Source organism: Manis pentadactyla, chromosome 1, assembly GCF_030020395.1.
Source record: "Manis pentadactyla isolate mManPen7 chromosome 1, mManPen7.hap1, whole genome shotgun sequence".
Classification (NCBI taxonomy): Eukaryota; Metazoa; Chordata; class Mammalia; order Pholidota; family Manidae; genus Manis; species Manis pentadactyla.
This window is the reverse complement of record NC_080019.1, coordinates 192,126,063-192,144,654: the sequence shown is the minus strand read 5'-3', so window position 1 is coordinate 192,144,654 and position 18,592 is coordinate 192,126,063. Positions and strand designations below refer to the sequence as shown.

The 18,592-nt window shown below is 45.7% G+C and overlaps 1 protein-coding gene across 2 annotated transcripts in view; it reads left to right on the top strand.

The window, feature by feature from the left end:
• DSCAM (DS cell adhesion molecule) overlaps positions 1-18,592 on the top strand; it is a 713,077-nt gene that overhangs the window by 652,656 nt on the left and 41,829 nt on the right. For both annotated transcript variants that reach the window (XM_057504762.1, XM_057504765.1), the window contains exons 22-27: positions 942-1,059; positions 2,354-2,517; positions 3,592-3,690; positions 6,684-6,872; positions 7,989-8,279; positions 11,593-11,769. In XM_057504762.1, the coding sequence (XP_057360745.1) occupies positions 942-1,059; positions 2,354-2,517; positions 3,592-3,690; positions 6,684-6,872; positions 7,989-8,279; positions 11,593-11,769 (1,038 nt within the window). The remainder of the gene's footprint in view (positions 1-941; positions 1,060-2,353; positions 2,518-3,591; positions 3,691-6,683; positions 6,873-7,988; positions 8,280-11,592; positions 11,770-18,592) is intronic.

Here is an 18,592-nt window from a genome sequence, read left to right as displayed (position 1 = left end):
CCTGAAATGGTGCAGGGGTCCCTTCACCGATCCCATCCTCATGGGTCCAGAATCAGACCAAGGCCACCGTCCACCTGCGGGCTCCATGTCTGTGTACCTGGCCCGGCTGAGCTTCCAGAGGGAGCACCCCAGAAAACACTGCCCCAGTGTATGGCAAAGCTCTGGCAAATGGCTTTGCCTCCAGACGACTTGTGTCTTGGTGTGTCTGTCAGCTTTGGTGTCTCACTCAAGAAGGTGGCACTGGGCACCTGTCAGTGCTGGGTCCCCTGGTCTTCAGGGAGGCCCCTGCTCACACAGGTCTGCCCTGGGCTTTTCCTCTCTGCACCAGTGCCAAGCCCCATGGGCATGCTCCCATATGAGCATCTGAATCACTGGCCCAGGCAAACCGTTGTTCTTCAAGACAGGACACTCAGAAAACGTTCAGTTTCCATAATGTGTGCTGAAGATCAAGTTGATATAATAAACTCAGGAAAGTACCACAAACTTGATAAATAGAATTTGTTTCAGTTTTACATCTTCCTGTCATCTGGGGCTTTGTGTTGTGTATTGTCTATTCTCTCAGATATTAAAAGTATATTTTAATGTGCAGTTTTGGGTGTTGAAATAAATTGCTTAATAAAGTGTTTTGAAAAATAATTGGTCTCATAGAAAACACAGTTTGCAGCTGTGAAGCTTATGAAGCCCCAAATATTTAATTTGGGTTCTTCATGCTTAGTCAATAGAGGGAGAAAATGTTACAGGAGGGATTTTCAGCTATTTGTATGTTCTTACAATGACAATCCCTTCTGCACAGCCAGGTACCAGAGAAGAGCGCCCGCAGGCTAACTGGCAGTGCCGCTCTCACCTCTCTGGGGGGTGTTGCTATACTGGGGAAGGTCATTTGGCCTCTGTCCAGACAAGTCTGTGGAGTAACTGGGCTTCTGCTCTGTTTGGTGCTCCAGCGCCCGCACGAATCCTGACCTTCAGTGGCACAGTGACCACTCCATGGATGAAAGACATTGCCCTGCCTTGCAAAGCTGTTGGGGACCCTTCTCCTGCAGTGAAATGGATGAAAGACAGGTAACCAGTAACCCAATGGATGCCATCAGTGAGCCTCATAGAGATTACCTCAGATGTGCTGAGTTGGGTCTAAGCGGTCTGATTTTGTATTCATTTATGCTAGCAGATGCTCCAAGAAACCGGCTAACTCTTCTGAGATAGAGAGATGGTTGGGGGCGGCGGGGGTGAGTGAGGGTGGACACACAGAATCTTGGCTTTAGCACTAAAAGGATCTGATCTATTATGTCATTCCTCTATAAATGCAAAACCATTAAATTCATAAGCGAATGCTTGCAAGAAAAATACTCTACCCAAACCAATATTCTCTGGGGCATTTTCTGTACTTTAGCATGTAAATTTCCTTTATAACTTAGAAGAAATACCCAAGGTTACATAAGACTTAGCACCTATCTCTTCTCCTTCCAAGATAATGTACCAACAGATCCTACATCAGATGCTCTGAGAAGTAACTTTAAGGAAGGGAGTACATGAGGACTTTGCTAATATAAAATTTGATTTTGCATTTTGTAGTAATTGTTAAAATAATAGCAGCCAAGATGGAAGGCAGAAAGCGGGTGAGATGTATTATGTCCATGTAACTTTTTTAAGTGTTTTCTCTCTAGTCAGAGGAAGAAAATAGGACATACGAGTGGAGAATTCACTAGTGAGCACAGAGATTTGCAATCAAATGGATTCACAAGAGTCCTTAGTTTTCAAACAAAAGCACTTCGGAGACATAAACTATTGAACTAATGGTCTTGGTCCAGTGACCAAGTGACTGCTTTTATCATCTCTCTTAAAGTCTGTTATTCCAAAGGAAATAAGTAAGCCCTCAAGCTCAAATGGCATTCTGCTTGGTGCGGGGTGACCCCGCATGGGGACAATGGCCAATGGACCTCTCTTTGTATTTGGGTCAGCTCATCACCCTCTTGAGATACCACAGTTCATTTTCTAATGGCAGAATCATTAATGACTGTAACTTTAAGTATATATACAAAAGATCCCATAATATAGTTGTCCCTGTGTGATATGGTCAAAACGGCATTTCTGTCCACAGAAGGAATTTCCAAAAAGAGGACATCACCAGGGTGGAGAACCGGGAGGCCCCCTGGGGATAGGACAGGCATCGACATGTATCAGGAGCGAAGTTTAGCTCTTGGATTGTTTCTGTCATGTAACCCTAGTTTAATTCCCAGTCGGGACAAGCTTCCAAATGTGTTGTTTGCTTCAGAGAGAGTCGACGTGCTTTTCCCCAAACTCAGCTAATTTGGATTGTAATTTCTTTAATCTGTGCCCTTTTTTTCCTGTGAGGTAGTAACGGGACACCCAGCCTGGTAACGATCGATGGACGGAGGAGCATCTTCAGCAACGGAAGCTTCGTTATCCGCACGGTGAAGGCAGAAGATTCCGGCTATTATAGCTGCATTGCCAACAACAACTGGGGATCAGATGAAATTATTTTAAATTTACAAGTACAAGGTACAAAATGTGGGGGCCTGTTTTAATGATGGACTTTTGTATATACGCCTATATTCCAAGAGTAAAACTGAACAAATTTGAAAGTCATCCTTTATAAAGAGCCAATTGCTTATTTCATATTACCAAAAAAAAAAGGTATGTTCATTTGGAAAATATAATTAAGCCAATCAAAGAAAATTAAAAGCTTTCATAATCCCAGAGATCACACTATTTACATTTTTGCATGTAAGAGCACCTACTCTCATTTGATTTATGTGAACATTGCCGAAAAAGTTCTTCCTAATAACTTGTAATTGCATGATTTACTTTATATATGTATAAGTAACCCAAAAACACAAACAGGAAATAAGTCTGAATCGAGGTCTTTTGTATCTGCTAATTGACTAAATTGTTATACACAAGGTATGTCCAAAGGACACTAGCTGAAATTCTAAGTGACTGTTGTAATTTGGATAACCTGATACTGACTTTCTTCAGCATTTCTGTCCTCGGGTTTAATCCAAAATATTACTGAGGCCCATTGCTTATATGTATGTATACTTCAAACATACAAGCACGCAAGTTTGATTTTTGGTGTGAGTGTGTGTGTTGTGTCTTGGGGGAGCAAAAAAGTGGACATCTTTTTCAATTCTTTTTCCCACTGGCCACTCTCCCTTCCCCCCTTTGCATCCCTGAGTACAGAATGGCTAAGTGGATCCCATCTTTCTCACTTGAGACATGGCTGAAATTCAGAATAAAATAATGCATGTGTCCTTAGTAAGATTAAAGAAGACTGCAATTAGTGATGCACAACGCAGAGCTTCAAGGAATCAGTGAGGAAATGAGTTAGATAGATACAAATCCAAGTAGAAATGTGGTTGAATTTTCTTTAAATAATAGATTCACTCTGTTCTCTCTCTTTAGCCCAAGATATCAACTAAACAGACATTTTGACAGAAGTGAATTGCATATTTTGGCAACCTAAAACACTTCTTTAATAAATGGTTGTTAAAAATGATTTGGTAAATGACTGTTAAGGAAGATTAAAGATGTGAAAAACTAACTGTTGTTTTCTAAAAACCGTTTCCCATCTAGTGCCGCCAGATCAGCCTCGGCTTACCGTGTCCAAAACCACCTCCTCTTCCATCACCCTGTCCTGGCTCCCTGGGGACAACGGGGGCAGTTCCATCAGAGGTAATAAGAAACAGGCTGTCCACAATAACTGGCTGGTTGTTATTATCCACAGGCTGATAAGTGACACTTTTTCATCACATAATCACTATGTGTTAGTTTGTTCCTCCCCAAAATTGTGTCATGTAATTGATTCATCCATTGCCTACACGGGAAACCACAGCTCCATTTTTATGGTATTTGTTGGAACTCATCATTCATCCAGATTCTCATTCACAAAATTATTTTTCTGCACCCAATCTAAATGAAAGATAAACAAATGCAAAAAAGAAAAAAAAACAAACAAATTTGGCACTCTCTCCCAGAGGTGCTGCATACCGTTTCTTTCCCATGTCGCCAACACTGTATTATTCATTCATGCAGGTACTCAGTCATTCATTCAAGTAAACAGTTATTGTTCCAACTTATCAAGTACTAAAAGTTGGAGAACCCAGCATTTCAATGAGAAGGGGTTGATTGGCACAAAGCTTTTGCAAATAGGGGATAGTAGAAGACAATAAAGAAGTTTACACTGCAGGGATGAGATAGCTTGATAATTCTAGCCTCTGTGGAGTTGGGAGAACATCATTCTGAGAAAGTCATAGCCCCAGAAAGGGAGACAATGAGAGGAAGAGACTGAAGATGCACAGGGGTGAGGGGACTGAGAGACAAAGGAAGCCTAAGCAGGTGGGAGGGAATGGCCGAAGGCAGGGGACACCCCTTCTGAGCAGGGAGGGGGACTGAGAGGACAACTAAGACTGCAGGGCTGCTTTTAGGACAAAGCCAGCGGTGTGCTGCAGCCGGCTCCTTCTGGTTCACGAGAATGAGCCATCACCTCTTCCCAGCTTTGCACTCAGTGACCACGGCCAGGCTGGGGATGTTTACACGCCATGGAAGCTGGAAATGCTACCAATCGGGCTTTGTTTTATTAAGAGCCTATTGCTAAACATTCATCAGCACTCCACTGGGTGAAGGGGAAGAGAGAAGGTGAGATTATTTTTTTTTAATAGTTGGATTTTTAGGGGTGAGGATATGTTTGTGGGTTTGAGAAGCATGGGAACGATTTGTAATGACTGCTGTGTGAAATGCACGAGCCGTCAAAGAGGAGCAAAAGCACTGCCAAGTGGGAGCGAGGTCCCAGCTGCAGAAACACAGGGCAGATTTCCATGGTCACAAGTGTCACAGTTCGATGACTTTCTCAAGTGATGTCAGACAGCTGGGGAGAAAAGTGGGTGACAAATCACCAGAGCTAGTGACTGGCAGGATGTGTGGCCGGAAGTCAGAAGAGTGAGTGAGAGCAGGCTCCTCACTGAAATGGTCCACCAAAGGCTCCAGGCTGGTTACGGGATGTTTCCCTGGAAAACAATGAGCCACTGAGGGAGGAGTTCAAGGGCCCCAGGACTCGAGGCCCAAGGGAAGTGAAGTTTTGGTTCTGTCCACGTGGGAGCGGGGAGAGGAAGCACAGGGGGTGCATCAGAGTGAATGGTCTTGGAGAAGAAGCCCAGTCTAGTAAGAAAGGGTTTCTAAGCAAAGGCAGCCCAGAGGTCCCTGAAATGCAGTGATGGCCATAAGCTATTGACATGAGGATTCCCATCACCAAGGGTGGAAAGGCTTCCTAGAAGTAGCTGAGATGGAGAAATCAAAGGGAAAGGGTGCTCCCCACGATGTTCAGGGCACTGAGGAAGTGGCTCGGCAGAGCTGCAGTGGAAGCCAGGGTGTGGCATGGCAACCTGGGGTGCACAGAGCCACCATGCACCTGTCAGGTGTCGAGGGGCTGCAAGGAGGGCGGATCAGGACCCAGAAGAGAACATGAGCCTCAGGAGGGATGAGGGACCCAGGGCTGCAGAGGCCCGGTGGTGGGGGGGGCGCGCAGGAGGAGGAAAGGGGGCAGGGAGGCCGTGACCATGGACCACGGGAGGAAGTCAGAGACAGGTGCTCGCCGTGTGAGCAGTTGGAAGACGCTCACTGCTGCTGGTGTGGGGTTGGGAGCCTGTGTGGTGTGGAGGTGAGAGGTGCTGTTTCTACGTTAATAGTGGAGTTCCACAGCCGGACAGGAGACACCAATCCGCTGGCAAAGGACACCATGCACAGGGCGGGCTAGTCCTGGGTTGCCTGGGTGTGAACATTTACAGGACAGGGCAGAGCACTCAGAACACGCTTGCCCCCCAGAAGGTGGCTGGGGTGACAGGACGAAGGCTGTAACAGGAGGGAATGTCTCCGTGGTCACGAGGGAAAAGAGCACAGGCTTCAGATTCTGACAGGAGGGTTTGAAATTTACCAGACGCTACAGCGGTCACCTCTTGGGACCTTGTGGTCTTCATCTGCACTGTGGAGCTGATAATCACTCCTTCCCAGGGTTACTGAGGTGACATAAGGAACAGGCTGGGGACGATGCTGGACATACAGTGAGTGCTCAGGAAAGGGCCAGCCATTGCTGGCAGTGGTGGAAGTAGACGTAATGGTGGTCACATGCGGAAATGCATTGTTGAAAGGGGGCTTCAAACTAAGGAGAAGCCAGATTGCTATTGAAATGCCAGGATGGCGGCAGGATTTGGAGCCAATCCCCTTAGTCACTGTGGACTGCCTGGGGGTGGCTGAAGAGACTCCTACCCCTAAAGGGATAATATATCACTCCTCCAGAGCTTTGATTCTCTTAAAAATAAGTCAGCACCAGACCACACCCAGGCCCAAGGATTTGGGCACATGTGGTCAGAAGGGCAGATATTTAGAGATATAGTGTCTTCTCCCTGGACACCTTTTAAAAGGGAATGGGCAGAAGGGGGCTTATTTTGACCACTCTGTTCAGCCCACTGCAGTGATGTCTGGTGCAGCTTGAACACCTCAGTAATCAATACATCAGTCTGCGGGCCTCGCACCCGGGGCCAGATTTCCTAGAGTCATGAATAGTTCCCAAGATGTGTGGATTCTGAGAATTCTCATCTAATACAAAATGCAGACACCAGCCAATCTCTGGTAGAAAGCAAATGACGCTCTTGAATGTGTCTGTTTTTCCGAAGGATACATACTGCAGTACTCGGAGGATAACAGTGAGCAATGGGGAAGTTTTCCCATCAGCCCGAGTGAACGCTCTTACCGCCTGGAGAATCTCAAGTGTGGCACATGGTACAAGTTCACTCTCACCGCACAAAATGGAGTGGGGCCGGGGCGCATAAGTGAGATCATAGAAGCGAAAACACTCGGGAAAGGTACATGCGCCTCCGTGCTTCTAGCCTTGCTCAGTCTTCCGGGTTAAAGAGAAATTGGAAACCCAAAAGATGCGTCATATACTTGGATGTCTGCATTTGAACTTGGTTATTCCCCAAATGGGCTTGGCAGGGGTCCAGCATGATGAGATCGATGGCAGGGCCTTACCGAGTATTCTGGTTCTTTTCTCATTAGTTCATTTGCAGCTAAAAAGAAGGGTGCCATTCAAAAGTCAAGGGCTTTGGTGTCAACATAAAGTGCCCAGGCTGGGCAGCCATGAAATGTGACACACAGATGTGTCCTCTCACCTTCTAGTGTGACCTGCTCCCTTAGTCCCCCAGGCCCCCTCCATCCATCCCTTCCACCTGCCCCACAGGCCCTGCATTTCAGGTGGGAAGTCTCTGTTAGCCTTCGATATGAATTGGGTTTTTATCTGAAACATAGACCTTCAAGGAGATGAGTCCCAGAGAAATGATGTTCAGCAGTGAATTCTGCAGCCTGGAGGACACTGGAGACAGGGAGGGCTGGAGCTGCGAGTGGGTGTAAGGGGGGAGGTCTTTGCAGGTGCCCCTCACATCTGAGACTTACCTGGGGGCCTGGGCTGCATGGCAGGAAGGCGAGATGAGAAGGCAGAGGCTCTGTTTGTATCTGGTGCTTGAGTTTTGGTAACAGGTGGTAAGGGTTAGATGACAAGGGATTGATCTGTGCAGAAGTGTATCTGCCAGGGCCCTGGACCCCAGCAGGAGGCATTTGGAGAGTGAGGGATACCTGGGGCTCTTCCCAAGTCCAGTCTGTCTTCTCTTGAGTCAGGCCCTTCACACAAGAAAGGGGAGGGTCAGCCCGGCCCCCCGCCCTGGTTCCTTCAGATGCGTTCAGGGAAACGCAAACATGGAAACAGCCTCCTTCTTCCAGGGACTCTGAGAAACACAGAAATGACCTTGACACACCCAGTTGTCATTGTGGTGGAGTTTCCTATGTTGCCAGTGCCCTGGGACCCCCAACTTGGACTGAGCTCTGGCCTGGTGGTGACAGCAGCCCAGGGGAGGTGAATGTGGGGCCCCAGTGAGGGCCTCCGTGAATGGACGCAGTGACTGACCCCCCCTGTGTGCTCCCCGCAGAGCCCCAGTTCTCCAAGGAGCAAGAGCTCTTCGCCAGCATCAACACCACCCGCGTGAGGCTGAACCTTGTCGGCTGGAATGACGGCGGCTGTCCCATCACCTCATTCACGCTTGAGTACAGACCATTTGGGACCACAGTCTGGACCACAGCTCAGCGAACCTCGCTCTCCAAGTCGTACATCCTGTATGACCTGCAGGAAGCCACCTGGTATGAGCTGCAAATGAGGGTCTGCAACAGCGCTGGCTGTGCGGAGAAGCAGGCCAACTTCGCGACGCTGAACTACGACGGCAGTAAGTCGGCTGCTACCCCCCGCTTTTGGGTCTCAGGACATGTGCGTGCAATCATTCTCCCTTCCCTGTTGAACAATCATCCTTGGCAGAGCCCATCAGGCTTCAGGGCCATTCAGGCAGCTCCCTCCAGGGCTCCCTGGTCCATTGTACCCACGTGACCACAGCTGTGTTCCTGAAATCAGGGAGTGAGGGCCAACAGGCATCTCCGTAGGGAGTCTCGGTGCTAGACTGCTTTCTCCTGGGCTGAAGGTTCTTTACCACGTGGTTCTGTGCTTTGTTGAAGTCTGGGAGCTAACCATGCCTTTGTTGTCTCCCTCCCCTGTCTGCACCCCATCCTGATTCACATAACAACTTTCTTTTCTGCTCTCATTAAGCCCTTAAACTGCATGTGCAAAAACAATTTTCCATGGTAAACTAGCTTATATTCCTCTCTGAGCAGAAATAGAGGCACCAATGGGCAGAATAATGTCATAGGATGTTAGCAAGTGCACACACGTGTGATTTGCATGTGCAATTTGCATGAAAACTAAGTGAGGTGCCTCATGATGTTTAGTTGACTGAAAAGAACTGATGTAGATTTTTTATCCTCTTTTTCTACAACTAATCTTGAGGACCATTTACTGATACGTGAACAAACGCCAACCCAGTGGTGCTGAAAGGTGGCGTGCCAGGGAATGTTGTTGGTGAGGGAACTTTAGGAAGTCCTAAATAGCCGAGGATGGGTGCTGGTTTCTGCAGCCTTGCCCTGATTTTCACTCAGGGAAGGCAGTGATTGAGTTAGTGCCCTATTCACAAGGTAAAATTGTCTGCAGTTCATCAGAATGTTCCGGGCTCCTGGCTTAGCTCCCCTCAGGGCCTTCTGTCCGTTCCCCAACCAGGCTGGACCGTGATGCTCGATGACTTAGCCCAGCAACTCTGCACCTGAGCAAACAGCCCGAAGCTTTCTTCACCGCTGGGCAGGGAAGGGGTGCTCCCGCCTCTGCTCCCCTGAGTCCTGAGGGATCTCCCATGGAGTGCCAGTTATACTGTCCTAAGGAAAGTGTGTCTATGAGGTCCTTTAAAATGATCAAGGGAAGCTAACAAGGTGAGGCAGGCAGGCCCCCTCATTTGGCCACTCTCTTCTGCACTGTCCTGGGTACCTGGAGCTGCCCCCCACCCTCTCTGGCTGGCAAACCCACCCCCACATCTCCTGCCCAAGGCCATTTCTCCACTTCTCAGCCCACATCCAGAGCCAGCCTTTCAGGCCTGCAGCCTGCAAATGTAGGAAGGTTCTGGGGTTGGAGTCTTTCTGGCCTTGGCCTCACCAGCTTGGGCTCCACGTCTGCAGGGCACTCTGCCCCAGGACCCTGGAACAGCTTATCCAGCTCCTGGATGGCACCCCTATTCTTCAAGACAGATGCTTTTTGTGGTACCTCTCCTCAGCTTCCAAGCTCTTGGTGATGTGTGACATTCATTCAAAGCTGTCTTACCACAGAGTCCCATCCTCAGGCAGAGCCACACTTCTGACTGGCTTCTCCTCCAACATGGGTTACTTCTTCAATCTCACAAAATAAAGGACTTTGGTAATTACAGAATGCTTAACTCAGCATTGAAGTGTTCCCCAAAGTCCTCTGCCAACAGGTACACATTCAGGCAGTAAATGCATTTTTGACTTTAGATTACCGACTTGCATTAGTTGACTTAGACCGTGAGAGTCTAGCACAAAGCTTCTCTACAACCTGCGGAGGCCCCAGAGCGCTCAGCTCCAATGTGCACACTGGTGATTTGTTCCGAGCTAATCATTTCACCAAGAGACACTCATGTGCAGAACTGGAAACTGTGATTCTAACTTAGAGTGCTCTGCAGATTTCAAATTGTCTTCTAAAAAGAAATGAATATTCTCACTTTATCCAGGACCTTAGACTGTGATCATGAAATGGTCTGTGAGCTACGTATAATTTTCTGAGATCTGAAATGGTTCTATTACACTAGGAAATAAGAATATTTCCTTATGTTCTCCCTGAAAAACATCACAGATTTCTTTGAACCAATTTCCTGGATATATAGCTTTAATATCTCTTTCATCCCATCTGCCTGAAGAATTCTTTTCATTTTTGAGGAAAAAAGCCTTGACAGCTTCAGATCTAAACCAGTCAGATTTCAGTGTCTTCCATTTCTTTACTTGACTCTTTCTTCTGCCGTTTCCTTAGCCGTATGTTTCCACTTCCCTTGTGTTATACCTTTGCAGACCATCCTCACCTGCATCTCCTCTGTGCCTCTACCTGGGTTCTGAGCATTCACAGACCTGGATTTCCAGCCAAAAGCTCTGTAAGGTTGGAAAGGTGCTCTTCTTGGCCTTAGCAGACAGCGTGGGTGACGGATTCTATTATCCCTGCTTTACTCACTAAATGTAGGACAAAGTCCATTTTTTCTCAAGGGGAGATTACAGTATTTTTACATTTGTTTTCCTAAATCACTGACTTCCTGGCCATTGTTTTGCACAGAAAATACAGTGGATGGAGCGGCTAACGTAATGGAAGGCACCAAAGTGCAGGCCCCGCACCAACCAGATGTCTGCGTTTGAGTCTCTGTGCCCATGTACTTAGCCTCTGCATAGAAGTCTGCTTAATAGGAGTCAGAATTCAGTCCATTAGGTGTTTCCTTACAATTCTAAATAATCTGAATTTCATGGCATTGTTTAACAATTCCTGGTCAATGAGTAGCCTGTTTTAGAGACCTGGGCAGCTCCCCTTGGCAAAGTTGCTTCTACGCTAAAATGAGAGTTTTAGAAGTAGATTTAGCTCTTACATCTGTGATAAAAACCAAGTGAATAGCAAAGCAAAAAGGGATTTTCAGCTTCTTTAAGCCAGTGGATCTGGTACAGTCTCCCTGTAGATTCTCTTCTCTCCACTTGCCAAGTCTATTGTTCCTCCTTTGATGTGTGATTTTTCAAACAGCCTCTATCAATTGTACTATGGGTGACACTTAATTCCTGGTAAACACATGTGGCCTTTTTAAGCACCGAGCCTGGACATCATGCTATCAAGTGCCTGCACCCAGCAGTAAATGGCACAATGAGGTCCCTTTCAAATAAATGCGCTCTGCCCTCTGTGTAGCCCCTGACTTGATGCACTATGGAGGGAGCTGGAAGCCGGGCAGAGGAGAGAGTGAGTGAGTCAATAATGAGCAGGGACTTGGAGAAAAAGTTTCTCTCATTTCCCATTACACTGGACGCCCTTGGATCACCCGACACATTTCCCGTAACCCATCATCCCTAAAACTCCACCATGCTGTCATCATTACTAGCCATCTAACATCATGGCCCTGTTTTCAGGTACAATCCCTCCACTCATTAAGTCAGTTGTCCAAAGCGAAGAAGGGCTGACAACCAACGAGGGGCTCAAGATGCTGGTGACCATCTCCTGCATCTTGGTGGGGGTCCTGCTGCTGTTCGTGCTCCTGCTGGTGGTACGGAGAAGGAGGCGGGAGCAGAGGCTGAAGAGGCTGAGAGGTGAGTGGAGGCTCCACTGCCCCCCCACACGTGCCGTTGTCACTCAGCAGCCCGTCGGGAGGGAGCCAAACCCCCACAGAATGACTCTGACTCCTGAGCCAGGTCCCCCAATTGCCTGATTATGTCACGTGCCTGCAGCAAGACGTTTGTGGAAAAGTCATAGAAACATAATTACTCAATCAGAAACTGAGTGGAAGTCAACCACAAACAAGTCTAGATTCCATTGGTAGGTGAAGAAAATTATCTTCCCAGGGATTTTTCAACCCCACTTTCTTTAATTTTTAGCCATTCCAGCAATTATGGCCTCCTTTGAAGAGACCTATCAGGTGTGCTCTGGAAATGAGAACCACTTCATTGTCTGGAAGCAGAAATCGAGGGCTTATGGTACTGGGAAAGCATTGGAAGGCAGAAGACATACAGTTTCCCAAATTAGAAATTTGAGTTGAAGCTCAGTGTGAGCGTTTCACTCTAAGAAAAAATAATGGAAGATGAGAACATAGGTCAGATGAGACCCTTTGTTAGCATCACCATTATAACACCGTCCAGCTCTGGAGAGCTCTGGTGATGAAGCTGCTTCCAGCTTCTGGTCTGCAGCCCCTACTTGTCCTTGGTCTGCAGCGTGAGGACGCTGTGTTCTATCAAACACGGAATGCTGTGTTGGACCAGTGTTTCCCAGAGCTTTGCTTTTCACCTGTCAGGGTATTTAACCAAGCTGCTTTTTGGGTAACATGCATATACAAGACATTTATATTTTAATATCAGTGCAATGTAGAGTCATGCGTGCAGCATCTGAAGTCACATTGGAGGAACAAGTCTGGAAGCATTCCCTTAAAACTTACCTGTGATACCCCCTAGCTCACTGACACATAAACACGGACCTCTTCTATAAACACTTGGTTTGACCATAATCCAGTTTGAGCAGCAGAAAGTGGCGATATTTTCTCCTGACTTTATTTATCCAAAGAACTCCTCTTTATGTGACCCTGACAGCTATTACTATGAATTTGCTTCCACTTTACCAACAAATTGAAATATCTGAAGTAATCTTACTCCATCTGTGCATTTTCATAGTCCTTCCAGCCCAATAATTCAGATGAACCATCAATCTCATTGAAATATCCTTTCTAAATCACTTTAACCACTTACCTTTTAATTTCGCTGACTTACTTGAGTGAATCTAATATCCTAAGCTCCATGCTAGGTGTTTGATGTACAAAGATGAAAAGAAAGAGCTTTTGAACTCTAGGTTTAGTGTGGGAGGCAGACAGATACACATCTACCAGGAAAAGAACAAAAAAGGTCATGAATGCTAAAATGGGGCTTCAAACAAATCCTTCTTAAGCACAAAGGATGGACTGATTAATTCCAGCTGGGGCAGAAAGGGGGTGCCATTTAAGAGTTTCTTGAGTAGCGCTACAAAAATACAGTATTGCCTGGTTTGTTGGGAAATTCCATACAAGGTGAGCTGTGTTGGACTCCATTCACAAGTGTTCATCACTCAAATACCAAAAAGTCATTTCACAATCTTCTTTCACAGAAAACAGTACCTCATAGTCTGGACTTTAGGGACATTATTAAGGTCCAATAGTAGACAGACCATCAAGGGGTCTGTACTCGTTGCATTTAGACAGCCAAATCTAGCTCATTGCATTCACAAGGCTATCAATTGTCTGTGTAATACATTTTGAAACCAACAGTAATGTTTTCTTATTAATCATTTCTACTTGATCACAAGGTTTTGCAGCAAATGGGTTCAACATCAAGGCATGTCTTCCCATCATTCTCCCACCTCTGCTAAAGCTGTCTCTCCCCTGGCTCCTATTGCTTACCCCTTCCTCCCAGCTGTGGTTTTATTGTCTCTATCCTACTTATAATTTAAGCACTCCAACCTCTAAAAATGCTAAAGATGCTGACTCTTACTGCCACGTCTGGGTTAGACAGCTAGCTGGTCCATGCTTCCTTTATTTTCATTCTTAGGTCCTTGTAATCTACTTACTGCTTCACAAAGTTTCTGTCCAGAAACTAGCCTGGGACTGGCATTTTTTTTGTTATCATCTCTACTTCTAGACACCAGTATTTTCTAGTGGGTCTTGGTAAAGAAAGCAATACATACATCAAAGAGTTTGTTCTTTCACTTCCCAGAAATGGGTTTGTTTTCTTTGGGCAGGAGAAAAGACAGAGACAGCACAAGGGTTCAGTAGGCAGAAAATAAGGGCTGTAGTGAAGAGCATGTATTCAGGATAGAGGCTGAAGAGGGAAGATTTCCAGAGAAGTAGCTTGCTGTGTAAGGCATTTGCAGGCTTGCATTTTGTACGTGCTTATAAAGGCTTCTCAACTTCCAAATCAAGAGCCTGACAAGAGGGCAGCAAGAATGCCAAGCCCTGGGCACCCAACCCCATCTGCTTCCTAATGGCAGGTTTTAGTGTGGAAGCACTGAAATAAATTCAATTCAACAAACCATTGATGATTATCTACCATGTGCCAGGTGTAACATTTTTTAACACCTGCAGCAAAATGTTCTTATTAACCATTTCTATTTGATCATAAGATATTGGCTTGGTTCCAGGGAGAAAAATAAATTACTAAGATGCCATTCCAGAACTACAGAAGCCGGCACTCAGTGGCAGTGAGTAAAGGCTTACAAGGGACAGAGTCATCTTTCTATAACTGTGAAAAGTGTGCAATGAAAGGACAGAATAAGGGGCTAGGATTATTAAGGGCAAGTACTGAAAAGTCAGGCCTTGCCCCCCAAAGACCTCACCTTTTAGCCCCACAGAGCCCCTACAATGTTCATTAATGACATAAAACGTTCCCAACTCGCTCGTGGAGGGAAACTGCAGCCCCAGAACTGAATGCAGTCGGTGCCTATCTATTAAACAGAGCTCACTGGAGGAATCACCCAATTATAACCTGATCACATAAGGCAAAGATCCTGTGCCTGGATTAGAATGAGTTCAAAATATATTTACACATTCATCAGAAACAGTTGCTTCATATAATAGTTTTATTGCCCCAAATAAGAACATTTGTAATAATATGTCAATGTTGCTGGAGCAACCACCGACCAGGGTCAAAACTGGAAAAAAGAAAATTTGGATTACAAAAAAATACTCACTGGGGTTCCCAGTGAACACTGCTAGCTACTGCCTCAGGTCATGTTCAGACTGTGACCTTGTTTGATTGCTGGAAACTACTAGATGTCTGTAAGCAGGGTATGTTTTACCGTATAGACAAGCAACCTAGTTAGGTGAATGTAACATAACGTTCTTTTATGTAAAAAATTGTTTAAAAAAGGAAAGAAAATGGGACTCAGAAAATTTAGCAAACCTATATTCTTCCTTCCTGAGTACTTTCTAATTTTAGAGCATAGCAACCTCCTAAAGCCTAAATTGTCTGCAAGTGCCACAATTTTTAAAAAATCTCTAACCTTATTCAGAAGTTCAGAAGCCACATTTTGCTTTTAATGATGCCCTCATTTTTCCCCACTTGTAAATCCTCTGAAGTGCAAGTTTACAGAATGAATCCCTGGCTGTGCACACGATGCTAGCTGCCCCGATCTCATAAACATTTGAGTCCCGTGTCAAGTAATCGACCCCAGGATCACTAAGAGGCTCGTCCTTTCATACAAGTCTCCCAGGAGGGAGCAAAGTTATGCTGGCACCAACCAGCTTGGGTCAGCTGGCCTCCCAGGCCCAAAAGCTTCTTCTAAGACCTCAAATAAGATAAAGATAAAAATCAATGGGTGATATAAGATTTGACCATGCTTTTGTAGCAAACTGCCCTTCTTCCCTTGATCAGAAACATATTTATTATTTTAAACATGCTTTGAAACAGATTAATATGATAAAACTGATCAGTTCCAGAAGGCCATTCCCAAAGAGAATCAGGCCTTGTGGTTCTTGAAGAGGAGTTTTTCAGGGGTAGGCCATGAGGAATCGTCCTCGCTCTAATATGCCCTGTATCTGCGCTGTAAATGAACTAAGTGTTCTCCTCACTTGTAAGACCCAACATCAGTTTGGACTTTGAAAATCTAAAGAAAGAGGGGTGTGCGTGCAGGAGCCCAGTGACACATAGACTTCAGGTAGATTAAATTAAATAAAGACAGCCAAGGCACCCATGTGCAGAGCTTCAGTACATGTGAGAAGTTGACAGTGTTCGTTAGTGACGAAACGGGGAATGTGCACCCAGGGACTTCATTGCCAAGTCAGTTAAGTGCCCAAACTGTGGTCTTCATGGGATCAGAAGCTGCACTCTAAACTGTAGCTCTGTGCTGTGCGTTTTCTCCTTCTCCCCTTCCTTCCTTCCTTCCTTCCTTTCTTTCTTTCCTTTCTCTCTTTTTTTTTTCTTTTGTTTTAATTTATTACTGAAATTATCCTTTCAAATCTTCCAACTTGTTCTGACAGAACTAAGTAAGTGTTTCTGTGCAGGAGTGGGGAGAAAAGGAACTTTGGGGAGGCAACAGGGCCAAGCCCAGGGGGCAGGGGCGGTGGGGAACAGCGGGTGAGCACTTTGCCCTGCCCGGGACTCTGCTCTGCCCGGGTTTGTATTTGCAGTTTTCTCAGGTCACAAGCAGACGTGGTTTTCTTCTTTGGATGTTTATTCTGTCATGGCTTTTGGATCAGCTTTCATTTGAATGTGCTGGTGACTGGAATCCTATTCGTCATCTTCCAGAGATGTAAATGCAGGTGTACAGCCCTTGTGGAAACAGCTACTTCCTGAGACCCATGGCAGTGCCACAGGAAAGCAGGGCTTGCTGCGAGGAAGCTTGCACAGAGCTTCTGACAGATGGCAGAGCCGAGTAAAATCGGCTCCCCCAAAACTGGTCTTTTGTTTTTGAGAGTGTGTACGAGTGACTGGCCATTGGAGGTGTTCTGCTAAGCATGTGACATTTTACTGAAGTAGAACTTCAGAAATGAAAATGTAGCCACATGGCCATGAATGGGCAACATCTGGGCATGTGAGACACAGGGCGGCTCAGGCTCAGCGCTGGCACGGGTGTGTCCTGGGGATTGTGCTCTCCCCTGATGCAGCACAACGTGTGCCACCTCGGGAAGAACCTTCCCACCATGTGCCAACCCCACATGGGAGAAGTGGTCCCCAGGAACTCAGGAACTACGCAGGAGCACATGGTGTGCGCTGATGCCAGTGGGCGTGCCTCTGTCCGGGAACTTCCTGCACCATGTCTTCATCAGCAGAGGGCAAGCATTCTCCGTTTTCCCCTCTTCCTCTCCCATAGCAATGCACCGCAGGCTGTCTTGTTTCAGACGCTCAATAGCTGTGCAAAGAGATCAAGTATAACCTTGATATTACATGTAAACTGAAGGGAACTTGTCCAAAACCCTGTATTACATAGGGCAGAACAAGGAGAGCTCAGGTCCCTAACCCACTTCTCATCCCATGAAACTTCTTAACGCTTTGGGAGACTCAAGAGAGAAATAAGTGAACCCATCAATATTAAGTTAGCTTTAAAAAGTTGGTCCATGAAACATAAAGTCAGAAAATATATTAACACGACTCAATAGCTGCTATGTAATTTTTATTTTTGCCCATCGGAAATATTTGGAGTATTCATTTTATATCTCTATATTCACCACCTTAGATATAGGCTTAAATATAGGTTTCCCCTATATTAAAAAAAAAGATATTCCTTCATTGCTTTTCTTCACCTACTGCCCTTCTGTCTACTCTCTGCTCCACTGAATTCATGAAAGGCTGTTCCATCCTCGTCTGCATTGTTTCCCAGCAGCTCCTGAAGCTTCAGTCTCGCTTCTACTCCTGCCGTTCCAATGAGACTGCCCTCCTGAAGGCAGATGACCAGTTACCTTCAGGTCACCAAATTCCCCTTCCACTGTCATTTTCTAGCACATTCAGAGTCTTAACAAATGTTATTTTGTGAAACTCCCTCCTTCCATGTTTCAATGTCACTAAATTATTCTGGGGGTATTTCTCTACTATTTCCCAGCCCAGAATATTAAAGTGCAGAACATAGAGCCAGGGATGGTACTGTAGTAGTAGCAAGGAGCTTTAGGAAAGGTGTCCCAAAGTCGAAGTCTAATAGTGAGCTGAACTTTGTGAAAAACTGGCAGGCAACACAAGAGGCTGTCTAGCTGTATTGAGCAAGAAGGCCAGGCTTGAGATGGCTCTCCCATTTTAACAGATGGCAGGTAGAAAGAAGAATGACTCAACGTCTGCTTGGCTCTGATGTACACCAAACCAGAAAGTGTGGAACAAGAATTATAAAAAAGGAAGGAAGGGACAAGGGGATAGGGAGGAAGGGAGAGAGGAAAGAAAGACTCAGGTTGTTTGAGAAAATACTCAGAGCTCCTGATGTTTTAAACGGTTTTATTCTTTCAAACCTACTGTGTCCTAGTCATTATAGGGGGATGAGAGGGAATGTTGCATAAAATAACTTCAATCCCTTACTGGTAAACCATGTTTACAACAAACTATTACACAAGTCTAAATGATGAGCAGTGTAGTATGGGCCCCAATAAACGCTATGATAATCCACTGAAGCAATGGGCTTTTTTTCCCATGGGAAATATTAGAGAAGATAGTATTTCATACCCATTTTCGGAAACAACAGATTCTAGAAGCTATAGATTGAAATAAATCAGTTTCATTTATAGAAAGGACAGTTTGTGAGCAAGCAGGAAATGATAGAGACCACCCAAGACCTCCACAAACTCCATTTGCATTTTGACAGTGATTGATAAGGGGGTAAGTACCACGCTGTAGCTGAAAGGCAGGCTGAATGCATGTTTGAATGGCACAAATGCAAGTGGGAAAATGCACGTATTAGGGGGAAGAATCCAAATTAAGA